General features: G+C 37.7%; 1 protein-coding gene, 1 long non-coding RNA gene and 1 pseudogene across 2 annotated transcripts in view; 1 reads left to right on the top strand and 2 right to left on the bottom strand.

Annotated features, from left to right (window-relative positions):
- LOC132145070 (uncharacterized) overlaps nucleotides 1-604 on the top strand; it is a 49358-nt gene extending 48754 nt beyond the window's left edge. The window contains exons 3-4 of the long non-coding RNA XR_009434431.1: nucleotides 316-377; nucleotides 489-604. This is a non-coding gene — a long non-coding RNA (uncharacterized LOC132145070). The remainder of the gene's footprint in view (nucleotides 1-315; nucleotides 378-488) is intronic.
- The window catches only part of stx1b (syntaxin 1B), a 53683-nt gene extending 47393 nt beyond the window's left edge, over nucleotides 1-6290 (bottom strand). Inside the window, exon 1 of the mRNA XM_059555778.1 lies at nucleotides 5974-6290. Within this exon, the coding sequence (XP_059411761.1) occupies nucleotides 5974-6003 (30 nt within the window). The 5' untranslated portion in view covers nucleotides 6004-6290. The remainder of the gene's footprint in view (nucleotides 1-5973) is intronic.
- A 4040-nt stretch (nucleotides 6291-10330) lies between these two features.
- LOC132144850 (perforin-1-like) lies at nucleotides 10331-11149 on the bottom strand (annotated as a pseudogene).
- Nucleotides 11150-18380: the final 7231 nt, after the last annotated feature.

Here is an 18380-nt window from a genome sequence, read left to right as displayed (position 1 = left end):
GTTTTCTTGGAAGTATGTGTCCAACACTTATTTTGAGAAACTAAAGAGGAGCATAGTTCCTACACTCAAAAAAAAGAAAAAAAAAGTTTTTTCTTCTTAGGCCAAATGCTGGGTTTAGCCAGTTGGGTCATTTTATTGGGTTGTTTTTAATATTTTACCCAGGTGCTGGGTATTTTTTTCTGTAACTAATTAGCTGGGTTATTTTGAACGCTGGGTTATTTTTTTCTACCCAACCACTGGGTTGAGCCTGCCTCCTATGAAACAACCCAGCTACTGAGTTACAGTCTGATCACAGGCTTTTTGTGTCCTCTACAGGAGAGAGAGCGGTTCTCAGCCCCATCACCGATTTGGTGCACTTCTTCAGCTAAACAATGAAGGTTAGTATACAGTTCATTTCATTTATTAAAACTTTACTGTGGTAAATTTTATTATTTTTTGCAATGCAACATATTGTGACATTTTTTGGAGTCAGTCACAGCATCTTTCAGCTATGGATGAAACGTAAGGGCACGGTGTGAAATTTGTAGTCCCCCCCCCCGTGAACAGCAGCCCTTTATTCGGCTCTGAGTTCGGTGACACACCAGCACACGTATTAGCACTATTTCTTGTACTAATAGAACTGTTCATGAAATCATAAAAAAAAGTGAACAGTTGCATGAAATCAGATTCAGAATGGTTCTTACGATTCCCATGATCAATTGTCAGTGAATGCGATGGCCTACAGGGGTCGCTGTGTAATTCACAAATCAACTTAAAACACTTAACATGTTTTATATATTTTTTAACACAACCGGACATAAAAACTGTAAATGCTTGAATGTTAAAATATCAGTAGTCCATGACAAATGTAAATCTGCTCAAATTAAAATGTTACAACTGTAACATGTCCAGCAATTTTACAGTTATTGTGATGTATCATATTAGTTAGATGTGGCTTATTCAGTACTACTACATAAAAACATGCTAGCAGATGTCTTCACGTCTAGTATAAAAATGTCCAAGACTGGTCTCAGATCTTTCATGCAGAATTAAAGTGCCATTTAAAACTATGAGGGAATTGATGCTTCAGGTATTAACAAAAGATCAACAACTATAATTCACTTCAAAGCTCAGCCTGAAGTTGGGGTCACTTCATCTACAGCGATATCGTTGACTTGATTGCAAATAAATGCACAGACACTATTTAAACCGAACCGAGATGACATCACTGAATTCAATGATGAACTGCCTTTAACTGTCATTTTGCATTATTGACACACTGTTTTCCTAATGAATGTTGTTCAGTTGCTTTGACACAATGTATTTTGTTTAAAGCGCTATATCAATAAAGGTGACTTGACTTGACTTGAAGTTTTCCAGTCCTAAACTATAGTTAGCATGTATGGCCACATTTCTGCTGAATTTGGTTGTAGATTGTGAAGAATCCTCTGACATGAGTCCTTCAACTAGATCTAAACATTTAACCATTCCAGCAGTCATAGTCGCTTTTTGCCAGAATCAGTTTCAAATCACTAACAAATTCGGAATCATTTTGCCTCCAGTTTAACCTCTGAAAATCCTTACAACACCACCTTCTGCTGAGTTTTGTAAAAGCAAAAAGAGCCAACGAAATCAGTTTAGGCTCCCGGCCCTAGTGTCAGTGCTCAAAATTCATTTTATACTATTAGGAAGCAGTTTTACCCAATTCCTGCACGTCAGCAAATCTACGCAGCGTTCATTTAGTGCAATAACCCCACAACTTAATCTTAAAAACCTTCATTTATCTCCTAAAAAAAATTTCTTTATGATGCATCTCATTTATCCTTCATCTGCTACAGTACCTGTGGCCACCACTGCTTATTCCTTTCTCTACTCTTTATGTCCTCTTCCAATTCCCCCATCAGAGATTTGGGTATTTTCCACTTCCCTCTCTAGCCTTACTGCAGTTTCATTAGCCGCCACTGTACCTGCAGTGCTTTATTCTTCCAGTTTGGACACAGCCACCGCCTCCCTCCCATCCGTGACCTATCGTGACCTATCTGTTGCATCTGTCGTTGGGCAGCGGCCAACTTCACATACATAGCCGTATATTCCCCTGTCCATCTCTCTGCCAATTATTATCTACCTGTTCCGGGCCCATCGGCTGACAAGACACCTACTGAGTTCACTTTCCCCATGAGCTCAGCTCTTGCTGCAAGTCAGGTGTAGCGATGCTCACTGCTTATCATTCTGATACTTTCTCTGTGTGTCGCGTCGGCTACCGGGGTTCCCTGCTTCTATCCCATCTGTCCAGAGAATTAATCCCCCACATGCTCCGGGAAAAAAAAAAATATTCTGATTATCTGAAAGGTTTGCAACTGATCAACTGGAAGAAGTCACAAATCAGCCGTTTTGATTATATTAGGCCGAAGTGATCTAGAACATATTTTTGGCAATCAAATCGGTTTCTTATGCATTAATATAGTGCTCAACTTTTAAGTTCATTATGTTACTGTTTCCTGTAGTCTATGGCTAACCCTGGTAAGTGACATATTCACTTGGCCATTCTAATGAAATCACCAAATAATAATTTGCAACCAAATATGCTCTTTTTAATATATTTCTACAGATATGCATTAGTTATTTTTGCTTGGTCATATAAACAAATTTTAACATGAAAAGGAAGTACATTATGTATTAAATATTATGAATTCAATTATAGATCAAAATATGCCATTTAGAGTTCAAAACCTGTCTATGGTCATACTTGCAGCTGAATTATATTCTGTGGGCTCTGTTAGCACTCGTTTAGTTTCAATTAGCACAATGTGTCTGACCTCTCCTTTTCTGGACAAAACTGGGCAAGATACAGTACGTGATGCCACATAATCTTTGCCTTCCTGGCGCTTCTGAGTTAATGAGGTTGCCAACTTTCCAGTAAGACCACACCTGTGGTTTATTACTATCTCAAATTATTATCTGGACATGATGCCAGATACAAAACATATTCAAATAAACTCATTCTTTATGCCATCTTCTCTAGAAATACTGTGAAATTCAACACTCGACAACAGTCAGTGGTTCCAACACATATTAATTGGGGTCCTAATTTATTGGTACTTACTCATTTGCATACATTTTTCATGTTGTTTTGCTTGCTTGTTCATTTGTTTATTAATTTTGATGCACTCAACATCAAACAAACATGTTTTTTTTTCCACATTTCGTGTTTTTTTATTCCTTCTTCTCACTCATTCATTAGCCTGCTGATTGAAATACACAAATCATGTGGAAAACCATGTCCTACATTCAGCTGATTTGAGAATGTTCATACTGAGCATGTTCAGTATTTTCAAACATTTCAATATTTCAAAATGGAGCTTAAACTAACATCTTGGCATATCTTGTAATTTTAAGTCTGTGAACATGTCTACATGATGACTTATTCTTAAAAGGGATTGTTCATTCAAAAATGCAAATTCTGTCATCATTTACTTGTGACTTTTTTTCTGTGGTACATTTAAAGAAGATATTGTGAGAAATGTTTCATTCTTTTTTACAGTACGAACTGATCAAACAGTGAAGTCACAAGAAAGTCATATAGGTTTGGAATGAGTAAATGGTGATCCCTAATTTTGAAGGCACAACAAAAGTTGTTTCACACTCCATAATGCACAGCTCACTGCCTCATATCATTTACATTAGAAGTGTTAAATATGACTTTCCCACTGAAGCCTGTTAGCTGAGAGGCAGAGAAAGAAAGAGAGAGAGACCGGGAGACACAGACATTCAACCTTGCCTCTCTCAAGGACATCACAGGGCACAGTGAAGCACAGCAATACATTGTGCATCTTTAGTATCAGGATTTGGAATCATTTTGTTACACTATACACTATAATAATAATATATATTGCATGCATGCTTGCTCTGTCACTAACACTGACATGAACCATATCCGCTTTGACACAGAAATCACATCACTACACATCACTAATACACTAGATGTATTATCTCAGACATATATTAGGTGAGACCTCTGGTGAATATTTTACTTTCTCAAGTCAATTTCAGTAGAGGCTGCTGATACTTTAAAGTCTTGGCTTCCAAGATTTGATCAAACATGGACTCAAAACTATATAGGTTTTGAGATAATGCTTTTCTCCTGTGTGACAACTAGCCCCGGTCTCCACGGGCCTATTATCTGAATGATCTATCATTGATATTCTGGTCCATTTTCTGTAGGTCCCTTCTGGTTGTTGCCATTGCAATCGTAAGAAATTAAGTGGGCTAATTATCAGAACGAGGCTGCTTTGTGGACTTCTTCATCGGAGTCATAAATCTAGTCTTTACAATGTGAAATGTTGCCACTGTTGCAACATAATGCATCCTCACCCGCTTTCATGAGGAATATTTCAGGCTGCAAGCATCCCATTCAATCACACTCATTCATTTAATGTCAGATCTCTCCCCTATACAAATGAAACCTAATACTGAAAGGGGCAAGGTCAGTGAATTCCGTCTGATTTATCCTTGCTCGTCCCTGCTCTGCACAGACACGCTCGCCCTGCGCACGCCCACAGTCCAAGTAACCCGTGCACTTCCCTCACCGCGCGACCAATACGTCACAGTGATGTTGATGATTACGTAAAATGTGATTATTGCCCAATCATGTCGCATCAGATTCGCGTTGAGCCATTAACACCTTTAGAAGCAAGACTAATGATACATATATGTTTAAAAGCACTGTGGCAGCAGCGTACAGTGAATGCGCGCATCACGTATAATTGCAAATTCTCCAAATCCAATTATCTGTAGATTACATTTCTACGCTGCGTCTGATAAGAGAGGGCTGGTATCAGATGCTCCAGGTCTCCGGGGGAGTAAGGGAAGTCTTGGGCTGATTCCGGACTTTTGGGAAGACGCGCGTCTTTGGGTTGGATTGTGAAGTTGCTGATATATGTAGGCCTATATATATATATATATATATATATTTTTTTTTTTTACAAACATGATAATGTACATATCTCTCTTAAAGCCGCCCCCCCCCTCACCCACCCCACCTCCCTCTCCGCTCCCTAGCAAGCGCACCACACGCGCATTCACTGATGAGTGCGGTGCACTGGGTTCAGGCGTTTCCTTTACGATATTTCATTGATCTCCGGCGACGGAAAATTCGTGGAGGCTGGGCGACGCATTAAAGCCTCAAGGCCCACCTTCGATATTACTCAGAAAAAAAAACACTAAATAAGCAATTAATCGCTATACCATCGCTACTACAAATGGGAATATTTTGGCAGCCATGTTGCATTTGTTAGGCTCACTTGGGCGATGCATGCAACAATATTACAGCCTTTCAAATTTAACATCGCGGCTAAGAACGGAACAAAGCGTGCTGCAATAATTGCACATCCCACCCAACGATCCAAACGCGTCCTATGAAGATGTACACATGCATCCAGAATGGAGCTTTAGTGGAGATGATCAATATTCCCCGGTGCAAAATCTAATAGAGTTATTAGGAACAAGGCAGGGGTGTATGTTATTTTCGTTTGACAAAAAAATCGGTGTTAATAATTAATGATGCGGTGATCGCAGAATTAGATATTGGGATGGTGCGTATCAGTGGAAGGATGCTGGCTATCTATCCGCAGCCGATCACGCTCCTGGGCGACATGTATCAAAGGTAGTCTGTTTGCATGCATGCTAATGTAGGGGGCTCATTTCGCGAATCATATAACCCGATGTGATGAATAAATCGATCAATCGCACATGGAAGAGCGCGCGCGTGTGAGCCGCTATTAAAAACGGTTATATACGCGCGATGTGGCAGACGGTTACATTTGTGATTGCGTGAGGAAAAAACGTCGGAAAATGTATGAAACCCCTGCTTATGCCCATAAATGCTCAGCCGTGAGCGAGCAGCAGTGAGATGTCAGCTGCTGACGCCCGGTTGCGGTGAGGAGACGGAGGAAATGGGAGGAGATGAAGGATAAAGCATCAGGAATCCAGACTTACACTTCGTAGTTCCTGCGTGCGATCCTTCATTTTTCCCCGCCGTGCTGGCCAAAAATATCGCTTGAGATGTCCGCTGCGTTCGTGGATTTATTATTGGCGAATGTCTGGGTCCTGTTTAATTTCCCACAGATTTAGGTGATTTCAGGGGGAAAAGGGCGCGCTGTTCTTCCCCCTCTGCACTATTTCACGCCTTTTTGCCTTTTCCCTGTTCCTGTTTCTGTGATGGTGTGTCCTCCGTGGCGGTGCAGTGATGCCCCGCAGCGCGCTCTGACTCCAGCACACGAATGCGATTCCGAACGCGGTACTGATGCTGCAAAAAAAAAAAAAAAAAAAAAAAAAAAGAGAGAGAGAGAGAGAGAGAGAGAGAGCGAGAGGTGGGGGGAGGGGAGCGATGCAGAGGGCTGGAGCGCTTCTGCGCATGCGCCGCCGTCTCGCTTTACCTGCCGCCCCTCCCCCAGTCCGCTCGCTCGCTGTACTGCGCGTCTCCGCAGGGCTCCCCGTGATAACTAGGGAACTGTAGTTTGTTTAAGAGCAGGAGCCTCTTTTAGGCCCCACGAAATGATCGTTGCGGATTACAGGGTAGGTCGCAACATACGATCTAATGCCATTAAGAACTTTTACGATCTTTTTTTTTCACTTATTAGTCATTAGAGGTGTGAGGTCTACCCCACGGGAATTGTCCTCAGATCCCAAATGTCACAGTTATGATTTTTACAAAAGAGACATATACACTAACACAGTCGATACATCAATCTACAATGTAAATATTGCAGATAAAATGAGTGTCCAGGTGTTTAAAGGCAACATGAATTGCAACCAGTTTACTATAATGATGTATTTCCAAAAGAAACTTAAAGGTGCATTAAGTGATTTTTGTTAAACGATGTTGATATTTGAAAGCACCAAAACACAAACAAAATGCTGCACGTTTCTTTGTGAAATTGAAATATAACACTTTAATAGAGCATTGCGTTAGCATCGCAAAAGGTTGTTGGTTCAATTCCCAGGAAACACACATACCAGTAAAAAAAATGTATAACCTGATCGCACTGTAAGTTGCTTTGGATGGAAGCGTATGCTAAATGCAATATACTAATATAGCACTTGCATGTTATTGACCTTTTTTTGGTTCTGATTGCTTCTATTTTCCTGCTTTGGATAGAAGCATCTGCTAAATAACAACATTTAGAGAGGCAATCACTGCATTTTAATCATGATTCAAACCAAGATGATGCATGGATGCAACATGAGCAGTTTTTAATCTAAATTATATTGTATAATTTTGAAATCTAAAGCAAAGACAATAATTTTTACAATAAATTTGACTTCAGTTTTATGAAACTATACATGAGAAATATCTGCATGAAACAGCAGAAGATCTGAACAAAACGCAGATTCACTCTCGGCCAGCAGGTGGCGCTTAAAGCATTTCCATGGTTTCCGCTGTAAACAAAGCAGCGCTGCACTTATGAACTTTAATATGCATTTAACTGAGGCAAGATGAAAACAAAAAATACCATCTAAACTTTTATAAAAAACAGTAAGTTCCCCTCAGACATAAATGTATATAACCTACCCCTAATTAAATCGCGATTCCTGGTTGAGCAGGTTATCTGTTGGTCTTGGTTTGAACTACTTGAAAAATCTCCCAAAGGGTAGATTCTAGAGCAAATTATCTGGGTGGGAGGGATCTTCAATGCATCTTTGTGCCCCAGTTCCTTGTCTTGACTGCACAGAGCTCAGAATTGTTAACAGCGGGAACTGGTTAAAAGAATATATGGTCAGGAATAAAAGTAATACCATTATCAAATGGCTTCAAATTAGACAAAGACATCCCACTGTAAGATAAAGATATACTGTACACAAAACACTTTTGTCCATGTGCAATTAAATAAATTGTACATGTTATATATATATATATATATATATATATATATATATATATATATATATATATATTAGTGGTGGGCTGTATCGGTGTTAACGTGCTGCGTTAACGGGAGACTCTTATTCGGCGAAAAAAAATATCGGTAATATTATATAAAAAATCTATACTCAAAGTTGGGTTGAGAGCTGGATCTATCCTAGGCGAGCTATGATGACTTTCACCTTGATATTTTAGCGCGGATGTATGCCTAACCGAATTGCACTGTAGGGGGCGAGAACGAGTCTTCGAACCTGTGTGTATGCCTACTGTGAAATTACCACATCAAACATGATTTGCTAACATGGATTCATATGAAGCTGCCGGGTTTGCTTAAGGGAATTGTTTTTTTTTTAAGAAGCTTCCCAATGGAAACCTCGACAAGACGCACGCCTGTTTCACACATACTCCATCTGCAGTGCGTATGCAGTCCGTGTGCATTTCGTATGTGGTGCAGAAGCAGCACGGACTCATACTCATTGTGCTTTCACACAGGACGCGTTTGCAGTCCGATACTCGGTACGTGAACGATCGCTGCACTGCTGCAGACGCAACGCTCCTGGAACGCACTGACAGACCACAACCGCTTGAATGCTGGAATCCGTTAACATGGGTACGTAAAAAAATACGAAGCGCATATGCACTGCAGACGGAGTATGTGTGAAACAGGCGTAAGGTTGTTTGCACCTTGTGAAATTTGGAATTAGTTTACAGCTTTCTCAACCACTTTGTGATGCATTTTGGAAACAGGAGATGAGCCCCTGGTCTAATGCACCACCTAGCTTGATAAACCCCTTCTCAAAGACTTACTTTTAGTCATTATTTTATTTGGGTAGCACACATATTCTGAATGCGTTTGGCAGAATTCAAATGAGCCATTTTAATCTAGATTAATCTAGATTAATTCCAAGATTACAGTGAGATTAATCTAGATTAAAAAAAATCTATGCCCACCACTAATATATATATATATATATATATATATATATATATATATATATAGGCAAATATTTCTGTAAAAGAAGAATCATGCAACATGCATAAAATGATGTTAAATGCCATTGCATAGTGACGGTTTGATTTGGCTTTAAATATGTTCTTCAGTCATCCTTGCTCAGTCAGTTGGTGGTTCAACAATAGCACATTATTGACCACAAGGCTTTTAATGTATAAATCTCACTAACAGCACAAACACACAAACCAGCTTTTGGGAGGTTTGGGCCTAAATTATTGAACACAGCAGAAGGCCTTCAGGAGATACTGAATGTGTAAAGCATGTTCTGTTCTACAGGGGGCGCTGTTTGGCTCAGAAAACCTGCAATTACATTTTTGGCTTGCCAGAAATATTTATCTATTTAATCTGTATCAAATCTATATCAAAGTGTGTCAGTCTGTGTAATGTATTAAATCTGAAGAATTGCTGCATTTAGTTTACTTACACTTAACCACCAGATAACAGGTAACACTTTCTACATACTGTTCACTTTTCACTTTTTTTACCGGCATTCCTTGAAAGTGAATCATTTTAATTAAAACCATCAATGAATGAACATATGTTATATAATCAAATGTGTTTTTCATTTCCTCAGAACCAGTTTTATCTTTTCCCTACTATTTTTCTAACATTAGTTTAATTGTTATTATTGCTCACAAATCTAAGACCTCACTTCATTGAGTGAAAAAAAAAACAGCCATCAACCTAAAGTCTGACTGAAGTTAGCGGTAGACATGGGATTAGAAAGTTTTATTGCATCTGAAAGCTTTTTTTTCTGAATTTGTATAGATATGAAATTAAAAAACAAATGAAGAATACTTTTTGAATACAGATAAAATTATATATATTAAAAAAGTCAGATAAAATTTTAGGTGTTTATTGAAATTAGTTTTGTACATTTGTCTAGAAGTTAATGATATTTGATTTATAGTAACTGTTTTAAATGTGTATCTTCGCAAAAATCTCAAATACCTTCTATTAGAAGGCCCTTTATCAGTATTTTACATTATCTTTACATTCTGCAGTTGTTGTATTATTACAGAAATGGGGCATTTCTTCCAAAATCCTTCATTTTTTTAAATGAAAAGAGCTATTCTCCAAAGGGCTGGTAATATTTTAGAGCACCGTCACCACCCGGTGCAGGAGCATATTTCTCACAGACAGACCCTGTAAGACTTGGGCCACACGTTGCAGTATATGAGATTAATTTAAACGACGACTGTACATTTGTTCCTTCCAAATTGCTCAAGGTGCAAACAACCTTACGCCTGTTTCACACATACTCCGTCTGCAGTGCATATGCGCTTCGTATTTTTTTACGTATGTTACCCATGTTAACGGATTCCAGCATTCATTTGGTCCCACACCTCAAATCGCAAGTGCCTGTAAGACGAGAATGATGTGAAGTACAAACAACAGATATCTTTAGTATTTAAAATTCAACAAAGACAGAAATAGTCTCCCCATAATCCCTAAGTGCTCAACACGGTCACGATCAACATGGCTACTCCTGGCTTATTTGGGCAGCAGTTGCTATCAACACTTTGATGACCGTTGCATTTGCATGCACAGTTATTGGCACGATGGCCCACTTTGCAGCAGGAGGAGCAAGCAGTAGGTTGCTGAAGGCCGCTTGAAGACTGGCTCGTCTAGCTGGGTTGATTTTCACCATCATATGCAATGAGCTCAAGGCATAGGAAACCACTCCAGGAATTTTCTTCAGTGACTTGAGCCACACGTCATAACCACTAATGTTGCTTGGAGTGAAGAGGATGTCTTGTTGCTCACCGTTGTCACCCAGTATTTCAGTAACTCGGTTGGAGAAGGTGCTGCTGAAGCTGTTGCCCCTCTCCAGTTGATTTGTTTTGCTTTTGCAGTAGCTTGACTAGCCACTCACCTCCACACCCTTGATGAAGACAGACGCCTCCGCCGATAGGCAGTTGCTCACATTCATGTATCGACAGACCCTTCATGGAAACCTGGCAGGTCTTCATAGCGGTGGTTAAACGTACGTGGTCACCCAGGTCAACTCTCCACAAGAAGTGTGTCCCGTAGATCAAGATAAAATGGTTGTACGCACTTTTTGACTGGCTGTCATATTTTGCAGGAAGTGAAGTGATGGATTTCAAAAGTTCTTTGGTCACTGGAGGTTCAGCCTGAAGACGAAATCTGTGAAAGAAAGACTTTATTGGGTTTTCATGCTTCAATGTCAGTCCAAACCCCAGACTAATGTGAACCTGGGATATCTGGTAACGCATTTCACCTTGTTCAATATGGATGCCTGCTTCTGCCACAGGATTAAAAAAAAAAAACAGGTATTTGTGACTTTATAGAGATTTATAGTGAGCTTAGATGGCTTACTGCTTTTTTGGCAGATCAAAACAAGTCTGTGAGGAATAGATTTACATTTTTTACAGTGGTACACACTGTATAAAGTTCTATACTCTCAGAAAAAAAGGTACAAAAGCTTTTTTAAATATATGGTACATTCTGGTACCTACAGTGAAAATATTAAAGGTACAAAAGTACACATTTGCCCCAGTGCAGCTTGAGCGTGCGATCATATAATTATAATTGAGCGTGCGATCATATAGTTCCTTGCAGTAAAGAAAGATTCTTTAGAATATTCAAATGTTAATATTAAAATATGAAAATTTAAACTTAAGACTGGTTTTGTGGTCCAGGGTCACATATAAAAAATGTCCAATCAAATGGCAAAAAAAGCAAACCTATTTCTCAAGTATTTCAGCATATAGAAAGAGAGCTGAGAAGAACTTCAGATTTTGTCTAAAATTAATTTTTCAGATATTCAACTCCCCTTTATGAAACCTTTTCAGGTACACAGTGACACTGTATTAAAGCCACTAGATATTTGGAGTGCAACAAATATATTACTTCTACATTATTGCGGTGTCCAGCACCGAACTACACATCCTGCTTTCTCAGGCTTCACAGATAATTAAGTAATAATTATGTCAAATACCAACTCTGGTTTTCTGCTTGCATAGACAGTCAGTAAATTTTTAAATTCTCTATTTTTACATGACATCCAAATGCGTAAAAATCATGAAATCAACTCTACAAAATATCATCTTTATAGATTTAGTACAGGTTTTACTACAAGACAAATTTCAAACATGTAAGCGGGAAGCTGGAAATAAGGGTTGAAAAATCATCATAAATATACATTCAGTTAAACTGTCTCCAAACTATGATGCAAGTAGAAAATGCAGAGGGATCTGTCATAAAAATGCCTACTAAATAATCAGGCATTCTTTAGCCACCCCAAAACACATTCACTTTCCTGCATTATCAATACAATTCAGTTACATTCAGTTAAAGACTGTTGACAGGGATAATAAAATTCGTATCGCTGAAAGACTTTTATATGTTCACAGTCAGATTAATTATGAACAATTCACAAAACGACTAATGATTCAAATGATAAACCAAGCATGCTGACATTTACCTAGTTGAGATGTTTTTCTTAACAGCCTTGGAAGGAAAGGATGGATGACTGTTAAATAACACCAATGTTAGGAAAAACTAGAAAAGGGGGACAAAAAGAGCAGATTCAGAAACACCAGTTATAAGTTACCTTCACACTCTCCTCCCACAGCATCAAGACAAAGACTTGTATGTATGCGATGCAATAGTAAAACAACTGCATTCTAGCTGTAACTGTAAGCAGGAGAGAAACCTCCTTTAAAGCTATGGTTTGTGTTGCAGTCTGCGTTTCTCAATGACAATGATGTGCACTTACTGCAAATGAATCATGACATAGTCTTAGTGAAGCTCCCACTGCAGGGTCATACTAATCAAGATTTGATCTCAGTCTTGGTTCAGTCTTCTGTCTGCTGTGTTTAATGCATTAAATTGCAGACTGTTGACCTCCGCACTGGCTGCGATTGATATCTCTGGATCTGTGCTTGATTGATTCTTATCTTACTTGGATGAAAATTCCTATCGAGTCAATTGGAAAGGTTCAGAATCGGTACTCTGTGCTCTCAGGGATTTTAGAGGAATGAATTAACCACTTATATTGTATTTTTGAACCCCATAATAACTGCAGATTTACTAGTAAACATTATTGAATCTCTGTGAATGGGATCAATAGAATTATTGTTGTGGACACTTGGGCTTTGTTCTGCATTTCTTTCCAGTTTAAAGAAACAGTTCACCTAAAAAATACATTTAGTTAAAAAATCTACTCACACTCAGGCCATTCAAGATGTAAATGAGTTTGTTTCTTCATCAGAACAGATTTGGGCGGGGGGGGGGGGGGGGGTAGCATTACATTCTGCAGTGAATGAGTGCCGTCAGAATGAAAGTCCAAACAGCTGATAAAAACATAACAATGATACACCCAACTGTGCTTAATCTGTGCATATTTCTCTCCTGATTCAGACGAGATGACTTTTCACTGGAGAAAGCAATATAATGGAGACTCATATTGTAGGCAGAAGCAAGAGTTTAAAAAACATGCAGCTTTTCTCTTCACAAGATGTAAAGTGATGGTCTGGAGAAGGTTACTTGTTTATTATCATGATGTTTTTATCAGCTGTTTGGACTCTCATTCTGATGGCACCCATTCACTACAGAGGATCCACTAGTGAGAAAATGATGTAATGCTAAAATACTCCAGATCCGTTCTGATTTAGAAACTCAATCCATATCTTGGATGACTGGAGGGTGAATAAATGTTCATTTTTGGGTCAACTATTCCTTCAAGGATGTTATTATTTTATTACCAAGATCTTTGTGTATTCTTAAACAACTTTAGTTGATGCAAGTATTTAAAAAATATATTTAAAAAAATGTATAAGACTGAAACCAAAGTTTTTCACACATCTTGTCTACAATGTCTGCAGAAATGGTGTGTAAACCGCTGTTTCTCCAATCATACACTGTAAAACAATACGTAAAAATTTACGGTAAGAAAACGGCAGCTTGCTGGAATTCTACCATAAAATATATGGTAACAACGTTTTAGGTTTTACCTTAAATTTACAGTTAAATACCATAATTTAATTAACTGATATAACGTTAATATACCAACCTATTGAAGTATTGAAATCTGTTTTGTACCTTTGTAATACACTGATAATCACCAAATGCAGTTAGTGATGAGAAAGTCTATCATAAGCAGCTTTTAAATAATAACATACATAGAAGGTGCTCAGTGTCATTCACACAAGCACTAAACACCCTCACGGTGAAACTCATTAAACTGAAATATGCAATAAACATTAATTTAACAACATTATATGCAACATACAACCATAATATTCTGAAGCTCACTTTCAGTTTGCCAAGGGCCACTTTCTAATTTGTGTGTGTGTGTGTGTGTGTGTGTGTGTGTGTGTGTGTGTTATTTGAGCAGCCATCAAAAAGCCACAGTATCCTGGCAGACCAGAAAACCATTTTGAATACTTCGTTGTATGTGACCCATTTCTAATGACCAAACTTGGCATTAATAGCAAATTGTGTTCAAAATATATATGACTTATAACCTTGGTTACTAGTGCCACACAGCTTCAGATCTTGGTTTAGTCCCGATTGTAATCTAGGCCATGAACACTTGCTGTGGAATATGGGTTAACCCATTTACACCAACAGTGTAGCTGAGTCCGACCCAGATGTTACATCAGTTGTAAAGTTCTTCATTCTGACATCCCTGGTCTGAAAACAAACTTTATTATGAGCAATGCGATATGTGGGAACAGTTGACACACACACACACACACACATTTTATCCTTGTGTCAGTTCAAACCTGTATCATCTGCTCATCACGCAAAGAAAATGAATAAGAGAATGAAAGGAAATGAAAATTAAAGTCATATTAGTTTGTGATACTTTTATGCTGCGTCTTTGTCAAGCTGGTATATTGTTTTGTGTTCCACAAGCAGGAGTAACATCATGGTATAACGTGAGGGTGAGCAAATGATGACGGAGATTTCATTTTTGGCTGAACTATTTCTTTAACACACCACTGAATTGATTGCTAGGCTGCGTTGAGAGCACTGCTGCAGGAGGGCTTGATGTTTTGCATTCTGTGCTGGAATTTATGACCCACGTACAGGTCACTGAGTGCAGTGGCAGCGGAGGGAGAAACTTGCAGTCTATCTTTAAATGTCTGCCAAGCTGCATCTCAATGCTACAGCCGTCCCTGTACCGGCAAGAGGCCACACAGGACCCCAGGGGTTTACAAGTGAAACACACACATGAGATTGTGTTTTTCTTCTATTAAATTATGCTATCAATATATATTTTTTTATTGATTTTACTTTATTTCATCCAATTTGTTTTCATTTTAAGTAAATGAATGACACACAAAATCTGAATTTTCATCATTCACCCTGGTATTGAACCAAACTCAAGACTTGCTTTCTTCTGTGGAACACAAAATTATGATTTTGAAGAAATACTGTGAGAGAAATCATCACACTTGAGAGGAAAAAAATACTTTTTTTCTTGCAATTTTCATGACTCAGTGTACTGTATATCTAGCAAGTATTAACGTTTTTTTTCTCAGAAATGTGAATCTAATAATGAATTCAGGTTACATCTCACAATTCTGTTTTTTCTTGAAATTGAGTTTATTTCTCACAATTCTGAAATTTTTTCTCAGAATTCCAAGTTTATACTTCATACTTTTGACTTTTTCCTCAGAATTTTTAGTAAGTGTCATGCAATTCTCTATTTATATCTCAATTCTGGAATTCTGACTTTTTTTTCCTCAGAATTCTGAGTTTACATCTTACAATTGTAAATTTATATCACTGAGTTCATATCTTGCAGTTCTGAATTTTCCACCAGAATTCTTAGTTTATATCTTGCAATTCTGTAATTATATCATGCAGTTCTGATTTTATATCTTGCAATCTTATTTTAAATATCTTTTTTTTTTAAGAATTGCAAGTTAATATTACACATTTCTGAATTTATATCTAACAGTTCTGACTTTTTCCTCAGAATCACAAGAAACAAAGTCTGAATTGTAAGAACTGTGAGATAAAAAGACACGATTACCACAATTACCTAGCGATGAAGTGGTGAATGAAGTGCTAGTTGCTTTTAAACCAAACAGCCGAGCTTTGGTCAACACTGAATTCACTGACCAACTTGAACTTGAAATTTTGCCTAAACAATGCTAAGTGTTTTATTATTTTGTTTATTTATTTATTTGAATTTTAGAAATTAAAATACATAGAATAATGGTAGAAAACGGGCTTATAATGTTAATCTCTGCCATATGGCATAAGCTTTATATGATGTTATTATGGGTTGTACTGTACCAAATCACAATCTTAGGGTTGTTAACGCATTTAATAAGCTAACATAAGCTAATAACAACACAGTTATAACAGCATATAAGTCAGACAGCTCTATCACAATAATATGTTGTGACATGGTCCCTCAGCCTCATATAAATGGAATAGGCTACTGCTGGTATTTTGAGGCTCATGAATATTAATAATGTAACGAGACGTTCGATCATTAGCACTAAACGATTGGCTGAGAAGGCGCTATACTGCTGATGAATCTACGAATTCTACTACAGGGAAGGATTGAGCTTATGTTTATTAAATAGGTGGCGTGAATACCTGCGTAATGTTACGAAGCAATATGGCCATATTAATATTCATGCGCTGCGCTTTCGTTGCGCGCGGATGAAGGGCAGGTGTTTATTGCATTCTGTCACGTGTCATTAATTCACCTCTGCATTGGGCTCCCCAAGTGCATGAAAGAGCAGTTTGAAATTCTTTTTGGTTGTGTCACCCTCCACAACTACCTAATATTAACATTGTCACAAGTTTTATATAGTATATATATATAAGCAAGGTATCAGCACTAGTGAAAAAGTTAAAGACATATTCTGCATGTTTAATTCATGATGAGTGGTCTGAATTTGTTTTTTTCTGTGATGTTCTTGTCATTTCAGCGCATGGCTGTAAAAAATGAATAATACTGTCCTATTGGGAACATCAAGGTAAAATGGATACATCAACTTGATTTATCTTCAAACTTGATTTAGTCTTTTCTGGTGTTAGAACAACAGGCCAAACCAACCAACTGGCATAAAAACTGCACTGCATTGCCTTGAAATAATGAAATAAATGTAATTTTATTAATAAGATTCGGGAGGAGCGCGTCAGATACTTAGCCTAACCAACACAGGTGGACCATAATCAAGTAATCAATCCCATAGTATAAATATCGCTGACTTACCTCTATCCACTGACGGTTTATCAGCATCCCTCCTCCACCCCATCTCCTCACTTCAAGTTCACTTTATAAATAGACGGGGAAGGGGGGGTACTCTAGGTTCGGGCCATTCCCGAGCTCGGAGCCCTTCCCCGGACAGCACGCCAAATACGCATTCCATACCTCAGCTAATTATATGTAAGCGTGAACTATTGAAATGATGATTTAAAGGTCCTGGCAGACCAGAAGACCTGGCTGAACTTGCAATTGTTGCATTGTGCTTCCTCGTACCTCCTGGAAGTCTTAACCTAAAACTCGGCTACATTTATGCATTTTGTTCCTGGCCTAATTGTTTATATGAATCCTAATTAAGTTTTTTTTTTTTTTTAATCAAGGTATTGCTTTATGCTAATTGTTCTCCTTTGAAAAGTTGAATGCAATTAGTTTAGTTATCATGTCAAAGAGGATGACATTATGAAACACGTTTTGTATAGTTATCATACTGCACCCCCTGGTGTTTAAAAACTGTGCTGTGATTAGAGCATTGTAATTAGTTTAATAACTTAAAGATAAATAATTAAGGCAGACTTCTGAACAGAATGTGTTATTTAAAAAGTGATATATATTATTATCATGGTGAATGCTCTGCTTATCCATGACCACTTCACATGGTACAGTAGTTACAAGCCATATATTATTTTACTCACAAGCTTATGTCTACATCTACAAGACAATGACAACATCAGAAAACATGCATATATATATATATATATATATAGCTATAGCCTATAGTTCTATCCTTAATTTGTCATTTTTTAAGTGATCCATATTGAAATATTCTCTTATATATATGAATAATTTAATTTCAGTGTAAGTACTTAAATATATTAATAACTATTTAAAATAGCAATGTTTGGTTTGCATGAAATTGTTCAGTGCTGCAGCTGTTAGGCATTGCAGAAGCTTTTCTAACAGAAAATGACAAAACCACACTTTTATTTAAAATGTATTTTCAAACAGTCTTGACATGTTAACTGCATTATTTCTAAGCTGGCAGTTCCTATTCAAATTTGAATATGATTGTATCTATAAATAACTGTATGATACTGATTTGTGCTGTTATTTGCACTTCTGAGCACTCGCTTCACAAGTTGTAATGAACTTTAAATCCTTGAATAAACGCAAGATTAATAGTTAAATATTGAATGAATATAAATTGTATTATAGAAACTGTCCCCTTGATGGGGGATCAACTTTCTCAAAAGTTCACGATCGATAAA

The sequence above is a fragment of the Carassius carassius genome, chromosome 8 (assembly GCF_963082965.1).
Source record: "Carassius carassius chromosome 8, fCarCar2.1, whole genome shotgun sequence".
NCBI lineage: Eukaryota > Metazoa > Chordata > Actinopteri > Cypriniformes > Cyprinidae > Carassius > Carassius carassius.
Note: the sequence above shows the minus strand (reverse complement) of the source record. Positions and strands in the feature narration are given on the sequence as shown.